Source organism: Staurois parvus, unplaced genomic scaffold (genome assembly GCF_062004578.1).
Source record: "Staurois parvus isolate SC_StPar_1 unplaced genomic scaffold, SC_StPar_1.0 ptg000078l, whole genome shotgun sequence".
Classification (NCBI taxonomy): domain Eukaryota; kingdom Metazoa; phylum Chordata; class Amphibia; order Anura; family Ranidae; genus Staurois; species Staurois parvus.
In genome coordinates this window covers 8,500,098-8,514,422 of record NW_028317874.1, presented here as the reverse complement: position 1 = coordinate 8,514,422, position 14,325 = coordinate 8,500,098, and the positions used below count along the sequence as shown (strand labels likewise).

Here is a 14,325-nt window from a genome sequence, read left to right as displayed (position 1 = left end):
ATGAGCAGACAACAATTGACTTCTTGCTTTGCCAACATGTGGACCTTACTCCTTATTACGAGTATTGCCGTAGTGTCTGCTGAGCCCCTAACCTTTAATGGGTAAGGAAAACCACTGTAGCTTCAAATCTACTTTACATTAATCATCTTTTCTCATAACATGTTTTATCATGCCATTTTTTAAAATGTCTTTTAAGGGATAAAGTGTTTCGGGTAGTGCCGCAAACAATTGAACACGTGGAATTTCTCAAATCCATAGCCAGCCAGACAAAGGTATGAGAAAGTTACAGAATCAGGATGTATCATAACATTTAATAAAGTTATTTACATCTACTTGTTAATATTTTCAGCAAATACTCTGATGGCATGAAAACGTGGAGGTCCCACACATATAATATATAGGTATTCACATACACAGAATTTGTCATACAGCAAAGTATTAGTGTGAGAAGCCTCAGATGCATGCTACCTCTCTGACTCCTGGATTGCATACTAAGTCTGTGGCAAATACATCAAATACTGAGAAGCTACTGTATATTGTATGCAGACCAGGAATCAGACAGTGGCAGCTTCTATTTGAAGTTTCTTTCATTGTACTATGCAGTAAAATATGTTGTTTGGAACTCAGAATGTTCAAGGGCAGACTGACAACTCATGGGGCCCCCGGGCAATAGGGGATCATGGGGCCCCTGTGTCCTTTCCCAAACTCAAAAAAGCCTATGAAAATGGTACCAGGGGTATCTCATGGGGCCCCCTACTGACCCCAGGCCCTCGGGCAGTGCCCAAGTTTCCAAATGGTCAGTCCGCCCCTGTCCAAGGGTTAGTTCACCTCCACTTCTTTAAAAAAAAAATCCTCCATGCTTTCCATCACCCCTTGCATATTGCAGAGCTCAGCTGCAGCTGTTAGAGGGAGAGGGTGGTGTAGATTGCACTGTGCACAGGCAAGGTTTGAACAAGTATGAATTGGCCACTGGGGGTACGCTTCCAATGTGCTGTGCAGGGCATAGAGATATGCATAGGGAAAGGGGCAGCTTTTAAAATCCTAACAGTGCTTTGCACTGTGCTGGGGGTAATAGGAAACATGGGGGAGTATTTGGAAAAAGTGCAGAAATTTGAACTAATCCTTTAAGCACAACCTTAGCTACCCCCAGCACTCTAGAGCTAAGATGTGTATTCTGTATTCTTCTGCCCCATCCATTACCATATCATGTGACTTCAAGTATACCTGTCATAAAAGAACTATGCAGGCTGCCATTGCTGACCTTTTTCTACAAATACTAGTTGCTTGGCTGTTTCTGGCTTCAGTATCTTCTCGGTCACTGGCCTGGAACAGAAAATTAAAATAATGTCAGAGCTCCAGTTATTTCTTTTTTCTAGAGCTGTGCCCTTTAAGGCATTGTAGTTCTTGGCACAGTATGATTGCCAGGGAACTAATATTTTCAGAAAGGAGGCCAGTAATTATATATGCTGGGTTTGTGACCCTGAGTAGAGATTTTCCCTCATTCAGACCCCAGTCACATTGGGGTTTATTTACTAAAGCTGGAGAGTCCAAAATCAGACTCCCTTCTGCATAGAAACCAATCAGCTTCTAACCTCAGCTTGTTCAATGAAGCTTTGGCAATGAAACCTGGAAGCTGATTGGTTTCTATGCAGAAGGGAGTCTGATTTTGGACTCTCCAGCTTTAGTAAATAAACCCCATTGGGTCATGCAGTCAGTGACAGCTGAACCAAATATATCTACCTGCTCTCTGTTCATACTGGTTATCGCAAAGCCTGGCAGAGGCAATCTGACTTATTTTATGTTTCATTACCCCCATAGGAGTCGCTGATTAGGATGGGTCCTGTGTTCTTTGCTTTGAGATTTTTGAAAAAAGCTCAGTCCATATAACACAACAGTGTACAAAAATACAATATCACAGAAAATCACTCAAGGTAATACTTAGCACCTAGTAGTAGCACTATATAAAATAAAACAGGCACCAAACCATGTGGTGAAGACAAATGTAATATATTTTCACCCAATATGATTGGTAACTAGGCAAGCAAAAAATAGATTAGCAATGTTAATAACACAATTTTGTATGCAAAGGGATTAGGAGTAAGGACTAGGCATAAGATGACATCTGGCGTCCATATCAGCATAAACAGTAGCAAAGCCACCTCAAGCGCAGCAGTGAGCAGTAGTAAAGTTTAATCTACCAAATGCTGGAAGTATACTGCCAGAGCACATTTATGGCAGCCATGCAAGTCCTAGACCCGCGCTGCACCTCCATTAGCTGATCTAAACGCCCCAGCAGCAGATGCCTCTTGATATGGGTACATTATGGCATCCAAATGTGCACCATTTTACTCACTACACATGTAACCTCCAAACCTCCTGGCATCCATACACATGTGCCTCACCACTTCTAGCCACTCTGGTACCCATGGCTCCACACGGGGTGGGCTTCTCCCCCCCATCTGTTAAATCTTTGCAGTCCGCTGGAAAATGCCTCTCTTTCTGGCAGACATTCTTCCAAAAGAATTTTGCACAAATAGAGATTTTAACCACTCTACAGTTCATTTGAAATTGCTCCTCTCCCCAGGAGCCAATATTCCAGGTGAACTCTACACACGCAGCAATGGAAACCCTGGGAAATGCTGCTCTCCCTGGCAGCCAATCCTCCCAGGATACTTTACACATATAATAGTTCAGCATTTCAACAGTTTTTTGTGTGTGCTAATGCACCAGAAAGTCTACAGAGTACCCCAGCACTTAATGCTTCTGTCAGTTGCTGGTAGTGATGGCAGCATGCACAAAGGGAACTCATGGACCAGGTTCCCACATGTATTGCTCACCCCCAAAAGGGCACCTGGATACCACAGGTTCTTCTCCCAGGTTAGTGCATAAGCAGCCAGGCCCACACCAACAGTTCACTAATTGGCTCAATAATCAGTCTAGGGGATGTCTCTTCTTTTTAATTTATTGCAGAAACTTGTTACTTAGGAGGACAGTGGGGTATGGGATACTCACAAACTTGCAGAGAACTCTTCTCTAGGTGACAGAAACACAGTCTATCACTCCCAGCTGTGGACCAGGAGAATATTAGGCACAGAATTAGCAGAGGCACCTCACCACAAGGTAGTAGCAACAGTCTTTCACTCCCAGCTGTAGGTCAGGAGAATGACAGAACACTGTGTATCAAAGTAGACTGGAACTGTCTAAGTTTCCTGCAGCTGATGACCACAAGATAGGTGTTGCCAGTTATTAGGAGCAGAGTGGAGCAGTCTAGGTTCTTGCAGCTGAAGATAACAAGATAGAAAAGCATACTAGGCACACTGGAACAGTTTTTAACATCCACAGCTGGGGACCATAGATAAACTGCAGCTCAGGAGATTGGGCTTTTCTCATGAATTGCAGTAGAAGCAAGGTCATGGACTCTATCCAGGAGAGGCACTAGTCCAGCAGCCCATCGGGAAGGCTCCAGGGCTTAGAAGCCCCATGAAGCACACACCATCCTCCTTCCTCCAGGGGATGAACAAGTTTGAACAGGTTCCAACCTATTTACCCCCTCTCCAATTAACTACTGGGCACACCTCCCCAGGGATTGGTCAGAGGGTAATAAATATTCAGGTGAGAGATTTAAATTTCCTTACCTGAAATCTGGAAGGTTCTCAACATAGACAGGAGGAAACAATCAATCTCACCACCTGGGATATCATGATCTGACCCAAACAATCAAATCCAGCTCCTCTGGCTACAGAGCAAGCCAAACACTAAATTTTTCTAGTCTGGGAGGGTGCTACAAAACAAAAATACACACTTTTATTTTATGACCCTACAATAGGTACAAGCAACAAATAATGCACACATATGTGGTATCCTAATGCGTGTCAGGAGTAGGAGAATTTGTTTAGGGTTTTTGCTTTGGTCGTGGGCCATAGTAATTGCAAGAAATATAAATCAAGCTTTACAAGTTTTTTTTAATTATTTTTGGCTGTTTTTTTCTGTAATAATAAAAATCAGGAGATATCAATTAACATTTACTGTACCTCTAAATGAAGTAACAATCCACCCTTAAAAAAGTGAGACATAGTTCACTTCATAGTAAACTGCAAAGCTGTGTACAATTTTACTAATGTGCCAAAGTTGAAAAACTGGGTTCAGGCTTAAGATGGTTTACTTGTGTCATTAAGAGGTTAAGGAATCTAAACGATTAGAACTATTGTATTTGATAATATCATGGTATTTTATTTAGTATTTTTAGTATTACTCCACATCATTGTCACAGAGCAGCAGTCATCCTATTCATCTCATAAAGTGCTTCCTCCTTTAAAACTCATTCCTGACCCCCCCCCCCTTTCTTTTTTTAGCAGTTGGATACAAATTGATTGAATAGTTCATGTAGGTCTTCATATAAAATAGTTTGGCGAATCTAAAGTTGATTGTACAGAGATTGTATGGCCAAATGATAGTGTGTGCAGATATGGGGCAAGCATCATCTTAGATCAGCTTATGCATTGCCTGCCCTGGGACCTGCTGCCACAAAATGCAGCTGCCCATTAAGACCAATGGTAAGTCAGCTGCACACCAGGGTTTGTGTAAAGTACCTGTATGTGCACTGATGCATGCTCCAAACACACAATATCTGTGTTCCGACCATACATTAGTAGACATGTGGATGTTTTACCTGAATCCCGGCACATGACCACGTACAGTACAGCCACCTCTTCCTATTCATTTTAATGGGTGGCTGTACACAGCAGCAGTGGGTCCCGGGGATGTCATTATGCAGGTTCTACATGCTGTACAACCTCTGTTCAGCCATGTGCAGGAATACATGTGAATATATATAATATCAATGTGGCAAAAAATTATACCAGTTACAGATCAAGTCACATTAGATGTTGGAAGACATATCAAAATGGTTAATAATAAACAAGAGGATATTTATGAGAATTTCTTAAGTAAAACAAGTGAGGAATGCATGTTCCTTGACCCTAGGACACTGCTAATATTTAGCATGTCCATGATGGAGACAGACAAGAGTATTTAAACTTTGGCACACCAGTATAAAGCTGTATTATATTTTAGTACTAATCTCTGTTTCTGGCGTGTCATTCTATTGTCTTGGTATTCCAATAAAGGAAAATGTGAGTCATAGGTAAGTCTATGAACCTAATGATATCATCTCCTTCAGCATTGGTGTGTATTTGTAAGCTTCAAGCTGTCAGCATATCTCCTATTAACCAAGTATATTTTATGATGAAACACAAAGATGTCAAATGTAAATCAAGACATTTTACAATAAAACACAAAGTTATTAAATGTAAATCAATACATTATGTGGGAGTACAATGTCACCAACTTTTCTGTGTTATCCAAGATAATATCAAGTCTAAATATTGGCAGGTGCAGTTAGCTTGCATGCCACTTGGTGGCTCTGTTCCTATTTAGCATAATAAAAGGAGGGTTATTTTTAGGTGTTAGCTCCCCTTTTAGAGAAATCACTCCTCTAGTGATGAAATGGGTGGGATTGGTTTAGTGCCCACATAAATGCCAGTGGTGGGTGGAGCCTAGGATAGACAGGGCATGGGAACCAAACACCCCAGAGCTGTCAAGATGTAGTTTTCTGCAGTACTGACCTAAAGGCCCTTTACAAAGTTGAACAGCATTTGTCAGTAGTGGTGGAAGTCTGGGAAAGCATGTTCCACCTGGGAACAAGCCCAGCAGGACAGAGCTTTAGAAGGTACATTGGGAAGAGACAGGTATACTATGGAAAGCACGTTCATCCCCCTGACCCTCAGCTGCGAGTCCTGTGACATGGTGAAGGAAGCTTAATGCTGTGGACTTTGTAAACACAAGAAAGTGTTCCCAACTCTGTGGTGCTCCCTAGGTGGAATGGAGGACTAAGGAGAAGATGGCCCTAAAACGTGTGTTTGCACTCTGCACATAAATGACAATTACAGAATTTCTACTACTGTGTATAGCACCAAGAATTCTGATAGTATGTCAAAAGTGATGTCAGATGTCACGGAAAGCTTTGTGAAGCTGTAAAGTTACAGTAAAGTGTGGAAAATGCATTTTTGGGGGACATCTTAACTCATAAATATTAAGGCCTACAGCCATGAATGTCAGGGGTGGGCCAATGGCCAGGAGTATGGCACAATATGGCTGAGAGTTCTATCAACAACAGGTGCTGCTTTATATAACATTCTTATGTTCATTCCCTGAGTATAGTACAGTCAGTGCTGAATGCTTAGCTCTGAAACTTACAGTTGCACCTGGCATACCCAAATTACAGTGGGTTGCTCTTGCAGCTTGGCCATTCTGAAAATGTCTTGCGTTCTTTACTGTGAATGCAAGGCGTTCCGTAAATGGAGGAGATGCTGATGTGTTTCATAATCTTCCCTCCTCCAATAACTTAAAGAGGATCTTCACCCAATACAATAACTTCTTTTCATCTACCTCACCCCCCTTCCTCTAACACAAATGGAATAAAAACTATTTAAACAAAAAGAAACCCTTTTTATAGTTCTCTTTTTGCATCCTCGTCTAGGTATGAATGATGGGTAAAGCCCAAAAGCTGCGTAAATCTCACACATGTGCAGACATGCTACAAGTCTATAGTTTCTTGTGCATCTGTGCAGAAAGCAGCAGGTCTCTGCTGGTATATGTGGTCTGAAATAGAAGAGTGGTGCACCTGTGCTTTTGTGGGGGGCATTTGAGAAACTTTGCACATGCACAGATGTGATGAAAAGCTCTGTAGGGTCCAATAAGCCTGGCAGTGGCCTGCGGCGTGTCTGTGCATTTGTGGCATATACATCCAAGATGGCAACACTATAGCAAAGAAAGAAGATGTTTGGGCCGCCAGAAGGCCAATGCTGGATTCCATGAACTGGTCCTCAGCAACACAATATATGCTGGCCTAGGGACATCCTACTGTAACCTCACGGAACACAAGGGGATTGGGGTTCGCTGACTCTCCTACCTTCAGTGGAGGCTCCGCCATCTTGTCTTCATAAATACATAGCAGGTCCGAGCCCTATAACAGGGATCCAGATCCCTCTCCTCAATAACGAATTTCCACTCGTATCTTACGTTTACAGCTATTTACTATTATAAGAATATCACAGCACGTCCCAATCTTAAAAAACATCTTGCAGATAACATTTGTACACATTCTACAAATAAGGGTTGCCAGTCAGCATTCAGTTTCTAAGCTATATCTTTTCACCTCCATACCCTGAAGGTACTCATAAGCCAAACAAGGCCTGCCAAGGGGAAAATGCTCATGGCACCTTGCTGCCACATGTAGGGGAACTCCAAGCCTTCTTCTTCCCATTCACCCCTTTTGAAAGGAGGCTAACACCAATTAGGAAACAGGGCAGGGTCACCCTAAAAGGGATTCTGCTTACAAGTTTTTTTATTTACATACAAGAACATTTTAAGGGGTTATCAATAAACTTTAGATAGCTCAGATGAAGTTTCTTTTAAATAAATCTTAGAGTGATTGCAAACCCTCACCTTGCAAAGCAACCCATTCAGTGTAAAATAGAAATTAAATGCAAAACATTTGTGTATAGATATAAACAAAATATAAATATTTTCCTCCCTTTTTCATGTGGTCAGATTCCCTCTGTTCTCAGCTGCATAAGGAGCTGCGGGAGTAGCATTTTCCCAGTGAAAGGCTGTGCAGGGAGGGGGGGGGCATGTCAGGAAAAGTTTGATCATTGGAGGAGAGGAGGCTGAGTTCCCAGTATACCCAGAGAACCGACCATGTTGTGCTCTCCTGTTTAGTGTAGTCAGTTTGTAATAGGAAAGTAGAGAAACTGGCAGGAAATCCAGGGATTTTACACAAAGGAAGAAATACAAAGAGAACAGAATACGTTTTTGTTCATGGTACAGCAGTCATATATCAGAAGTATGAAATGTGTTTACATATGCTTTTATCTAACTATGCTGAAATTAAGACCAGGTAGCAAGAAAGCTGTCAGCGTAGTCATTAACTACAAAGGTCCAATGGTGTGGATAAAAACTGTCAACTGGTCAGGGAAAGTGGGAGCAGCAGCGCAGGGAATTTACTAACTTTCAGTTTCTAGATCCATAGTCTGTCCTCTGTAGTTCACCAGTCTTTTTTCGGAATATCAGATATAAGATCTTAATTCTCAATGTACATTAATGTAGATTCTAAGCCCTTGCACTGTCATAGTAGTCAATTGCCGAAAGTGGGGGTCTTTTAATCAGTAATAATAACCATTCAGGATATTTATTATGATATTTTTATGGGACCTGAGAGAGCACCTGCACTATTTTTCACATCATGTGTTGACTTGGTAATGCATTAGTATCAGATGTACATTCCATTACTGTGTTGGAGTTTCATTTAAAATAAATGACACTGAAATTCACAATAATCACAACGCATAGGGGTGAAGCCGGTCTATACCCCTAATACAAACTTCTTTCAACTCTTGATTTTTTTTGGCAGAGCTGCAAATCTCAACATCATATAATCTATTGATTTATATTTAATAATGTGTTTAAATGCATTCCCTGTTAATATGATATGTTGACTGCTTCAATGTCCTTAAAAATCTTTCTGTATTTACTGTCTTCGGTACATTCTGTAATATTGCCATGCTTAGCTACTCATGCCAAGCACAGCTTACAAAAAAGCTCCAAGAGTGCTTGTAAAAATGTGTATGAGATATGCACAAATAATTCTCATCTGAGCTAAACCATAATCATAAACTGATGGCATAACAAAACTTGCAAGAATCATTTAATACTTAGTATTCTGAAACCTACACAATATAGTTTATTGATTTTACCCTTTATATGTACGTGAATAGTTAATGCAATTAAACTGCTGAGCTGTATAAAACCTCCACTGCAGGAAATGTGGAATGGCACAATGACATTTTAATTATCTATGAACATGTAGGAGTTGTACAGAAACTGCAGGGTTGTCCCTGGGAAATACTGACTCCTCCAGCCTTAATTCCTGACATTGTGTATGCAGTACATAGGGATGTCTACATAGATAATCACACAATAGATATGAACACATGCAGTATTAAAGGACCATTATTACAAAAAATATTTTTTATTGACATTAGGTTTGTTCCAACTTGTCACATTTGCTGTAAAGCTTGCTCTACATTTAAATATGGAGAAATATATAAATTAAGGTATGTTAAAATAATAAATGGAATTCATACGTATTGCTCACCCCAAAGGAGCCATTGCAAATAACATTAAGAGGCTACAGCCCCTGTCCCAGTTTCACCAATAAAACTCAAGCTATGGGTCACTTTTTGAAGCTTTATTGCAGTATTTGAATGCAGGAGAGAAGAGGAAAGAGGGTGTAGGATAATTCAAAAACAAACGCAGGTATTAGAGGACAATTTCTCAATCAAAGTTCTGTCTCAGCAGTATTTAGCCTTTCAGTAGTTGCCTCCAGCAATACTAGAAGTAGAAGGGACAGCTAGCTATTCTGAGACTCTATGCAGGCAGTCACAGTCCTTGTAGCAACCTCTGGTATCTGACACTCAAGGCACCTGCTGTCAGGAATCCCGGTCTTCGCTGCGGCGCGCGAATCTGCGCATGCGCAGATCGCCCAGGCACATCAACATGCGGGCATTAGGACCTGGGCATCCGCAGCGGCAATTGCGGCAGCGCATACGCACTCGCGCACACGGGCACACACCTGGCACCAATGACGGTGCAGGGCGCGCTATTTAAACTGGCCAGGCAATGTCCTCATTGCCGCAAGGTCATGTTCCTGTTCCTGTGTTCCTGTAAGTGCGTTCCTTGTTATCGACCCTGCCTGTTCTGATCTATGCTGACCTTCTCCTGCTCTGACCCCCGGCTCGTCCCTGACCATTCCTCTGCCTGTCGTTACTATTATTTGGACCCTCTGTTACTGAACCCGGCGTGTGACCTGACTACTCTTCGTCTGCTGCTTGGTACTGCACCTGTCCCCACTGTTACCGACCCGGCTAGTCTGACCACGCTCGCTCCTGGTGGTCATCCATCCATCCCGCTCAGACCTGGAACGGTCAGCCCCTTCACAGCAGGCTCATCCCGGGCACATACCCTCAGCGGGACCCCTCTACCATAGTTGGGTGCACCCAGGGGTCGCGACCTGGTTCCAGTCTTGCACCAAGTCCATCCCCACCATCAGGGGCTCTGGTGAAAAGGCAGACTGGGACTTAGACTCCGGGTCCTGGGGAATCCCTTTCTGTGGACCACTAGAGATCCCGTTGGGCGGAGCCTGACACCTGCACACCTGAAGCTCTAGGCAAAAGATCCTACTCACAATGTCCAAAGGCAGCTCACTAACCAGCAACCCCACAACACTCTCTCGTGAAAAAAATGGTAACTGAATGAGATATAAAAATATATTTAACCATGCCACGCAACATAATGGTATATAAATAAATGTCTGTTCTATGTGTTTTAGGCTCCTTGCACAGAGAGCTGTCTAGGTTCAGTACATTCCTCCTGGCATTTTAGTGTGCCCGTAAGGAACAGGTGCAGGGCTTAGCAACGGTTACAGTATGCCCTCAAGATCACTGGAAAAAGCTAAGGGTCTCCTTTGACCTGCATTTTTCTATTGTGCAAATGTGAGCTGAAAGTGTGAACTGACTCTGTAAAAGCAGTAAAGAACCTACCAGGACAGCCTGCATTGAGTTCTACCACTCTGAAGGCCTGTTCTTTAAAAGTGAACTCCGGGCATTGGTCAAACCTTGTTACATCTGTTTCTTTATAGCTCACGTCCAAAAGGCTGGTGGGGATGAAGAAATTCACATTAGTAAGCAATGTTACATATGGTCTGCACTAGTCTCTTCCAAGTGCTGCATGAGTCACCTTCCATCTATATACTCAATCAGGGGCGGACTGACAACTCATGGAGCCCCCGGGCAATAGGGGATCATGGGGCCCCTGTGTCCTTGCCCAAACTCAAAAAAGCCTATGAAAAATGTACCAGGGGCATCTCATGGGGCCCCCTACTGACCCCGGGCCCTCGGGCAGTGCCCGAGTTTCCAAATGGTCAGTCCGCCCCTGTACTCAACACAGGGGATTGTTTGATTGGCACTTCCACCATTCAGAGAACAACCTGTATTTTTTCAATGAATGCAATGCATTCTCTTTTCTCTGATTCCCTAAAACCTGGAAGAGACCAGCACTGGCTATATGGAGCACAGGCTACCATAGTGAATGTCTGCATCTACAGCAGCCCTGCAGATGCAAAATATAAAGGTATAGATGAAACCAGGCTGAACCAATGTAAATTTAAAATCTATCCTGTTTGGAGCAGCTTCAAAGTTTATTACTATGGTATCTTGCAAGCTAAAAGTTGCTAAGCAACATGAGGGGACAGGTGCAGCAGCTCTAGTTAGCACATTAGACAAGTAAAGTGATAGTACTGTGACATTAGGTCACTTTCCTCCTTCTAAATAAGATTTTGCCCACAGAAGCATCATTTAGTCATGCACTCTGCTCTTCCCAACTCTCCCTCTAAGTCTGTGCAGCAGTAGTGGTCCACTATCCACCCCAACCCATGCTATAGACATGCACAATCATTGTACTGACCTCAAAAGCTGCAAGGTGCCCAGGTCCTGATGCACTGCAGGACTCAGGGGGCCAAAATCAATTTGCCTTAGCGTGCCTCATGGTGGGACTATGTTTGACACACCAGCTGCATTGTACCTGCCAGTGCACATCAATGTACCCACAAGCAGCCTGATGCAATGTAGGACTGAGAAAGTTAAAATAGGTCACTCATGGGGGGGAGGCCTTGAGAGGAGCAGAACTAAAGAAAAGAATAGTGACAGTCTTCCAAAAGGGGTACAAGAGAGGAGCCTAGAAAGAAGATCAGGAAGAGAAGTGTAACAGGTTCTCATAAGGATAGATATGGAGAGCCTGGAGAAGAGCTCAGGAAAAGAAAACTGACAGTATTCCAAAAGGCAGACGGGGCAGAGCCTGAAAAGAAGCTCAGAAAGAGAAAAGTGGCAATCTTTCAAAAGGGAGACAGTGGTAGAGTTTGCAGAGAGGCTTATAAAAAAAAGAGTGACAGTCTTCCAAAAGGGGAGCAGAAGAAGAGCCTGGAGAGGAGCTAAGAAAGAAAAGAGTGACAGTCTTCCAAAAGGAGGACAAAGATAGCCTGAAGAGAAGCAGCGGAAGAGAAGAGTGACAGTTCTCTGAACCTGTTATCTTTTGTTATGTTTGGGGAGGGTGTAAGGCCTTAAATGTTTCCAGGTACATTATGATCTGATGAAACTGGATGGACAGTCATGGACTGAGCTGATTGCATCCTGCTTTTTCATTCAAATATTTTATATGCATATAAACAGATGAATAAAGAGAGATGAGTGTCTTGCACTTAGTGCTAACCCTGCCCAAAAGTGAGATTTGAATGTTTACTAACTGAACCCCTTACTGGGTTTTTACCTCTATATATATCTTAGGAGTTCTAAAAGCAAGATCTGCAACCTAGTACTACTACACATATACAGTATATTTATATAGAACAATGTTTTTCTCTACTGCAGTGCTATGAGATAAAATAAACCTATAGGTGATTGAAACTAGCAGTCATCAGCTTCAATATTCCTGTCCTTCCTATCTACTCTCTTTTGTCATAGCTGGATTTTTGGGTTCCTGACTCAGTATCACTTCTTGAAGAAGGAAAGACTACTGACTTTCGGGCTGAATATGACACAGCATATGATGTTCAAGCTCTCATTGCTCACAGTGGAATGCCATTTGAGTAAGTGTAATCAAAGCTGCTCTGCCTTTATGGACATTTGCCATAGTAAAAACATTTTAGGTAATGTATATTTTGTGAAAAATATTATTAAATGTTGATTAACCTGACAACTGCTCATTGCCTACTTGAAGCTCCAGTTGCCTGGCTGTATTGCTAAACCACTGTCTTCAGTAATTCGTCAAGGACTGACCTTGAACACGTACTGTATGCAGATCAGGGCAGTTGGGGAAAAGTAAGATGTATTATCTGCATGCTTGCCATAGGTCATTGACCAAATATTTAAAAAGATTGGATCGGGGGGCAGAGAAGAGAGCAGGTGACAGATAGTCACCACTCTCTGCTCACAGAAAACTGAGAACTGAGTGATCGGGGTGTAATGTATTCCCCCCTCATATTTCCCCACACGGGGGTCTTTGAACTCTCAGTTCTCGGTCTTAGAGCTCGTAGGGAACAGATGTATCATCGGATCGATGCTGCATCCACCTAAGTAAGTATATGTACTGTATATATATATATATATATATATATATATATATATTTTTTTTTTTTTTTTTAATCCCAAACTTTAAACCCAAGCCCTGGAGATGCAGTGTATGCATTCTCCATATGCTCCCCTCTCTGCTACCATGCTCAGAAAATATTCACAAATATTAACTTAAGGCCAAATTATGCTCTATGTGTTCAGTGCAGCTCTGAAACACTGGAGAAAGAATACTAGTTATAGGTTATGTTTATTTTGTTCCTTTCATCTATTTCCAGATCATTACATTTATTTGCTCAGATAGACATTACTTTTAAATACTTTTACATAAAAACAACCTTCACTTTGTGTAAACATACGAAACAATTGCATAGCTAAAAATGACTAAGTCTCTATGGCAAATGTATGAAGGAAACTCTTCTAATGAACACTTAAAGTGAACCTGTCAAATATTACTTTTTCTCAAAACTGCATGACAAAATAATCACTAAAACCAGAGGTATAGGCTACATATGTGCACATCATGACTTTTCATATAGAGTACATATAATACACAGGCAAAGGTTTTATTTTAAAACCTATTTACATTACTATATAAAGAGCAGATGGCACCAGTTTGGTCCCAGTTACTCCAAGGAAATCTATAGAAAAATGTTTTACTATTCCTTTTTTTTTTAATCCATTTTGATTTTTTCTTTTTTAATATGCTCACCCATCCTAATGTGTAATGTGCATTTGTAAGAATCTGATTTATGGTATTATGTTCTGGGTCCTATAATAAGATAAGGAGGTAAAATGTAGAAGCTGGCAAGTTCTAGTCTGAACACCAGAAATAAAAGGGACACAGTTTTCAGTTGCATTTTACAACATAGCCTGGGGAAATAAAGTATGGGTTTTTGTTTTGCTTTCTTCTTTTAACAAGCACTTGGCGTCAAATGGCTTATTTTATCAAATAGCAATAATGCAATGTGATCCATTATATATCAGCTTTTATCATTAGATTAAAAACTATTCACAGCTGAGTAAAATATTCCTTTTTTAAATGCATGTCCTGTTCTCTTAGTTCTGAAAAGTCAGTTTTAACCAT

General features: G+C 41.6%; 1 protein-coding gene across 1 annotated transcript in view; it reads left to right on the top strand.

The window, feature by feature from the left end:
• The window catches only part of LOC149469252 (carboxypeptidase B-like), a 31,562-nt gene continuing 17,237 nt past the window's right edge, over nucleotides 1-14,325 (top strand). The window contains exons 1-3 of the mRNA XM_089669549.1: nucleotides 1-101; nucleotides 197-272; nucleotides 12,633-12,757. Of these exons, the coding sequence (XP_089525675.1) occupies nucleotides 1-101; nucleotides 197-272; nucleotides 12,633-12,757 (302 nt within the window). The remainder of the gene's footprint in view (nucleotides 102-196; nucleotides 273-12,632; nucleotides 12,758-14,325) is intronic.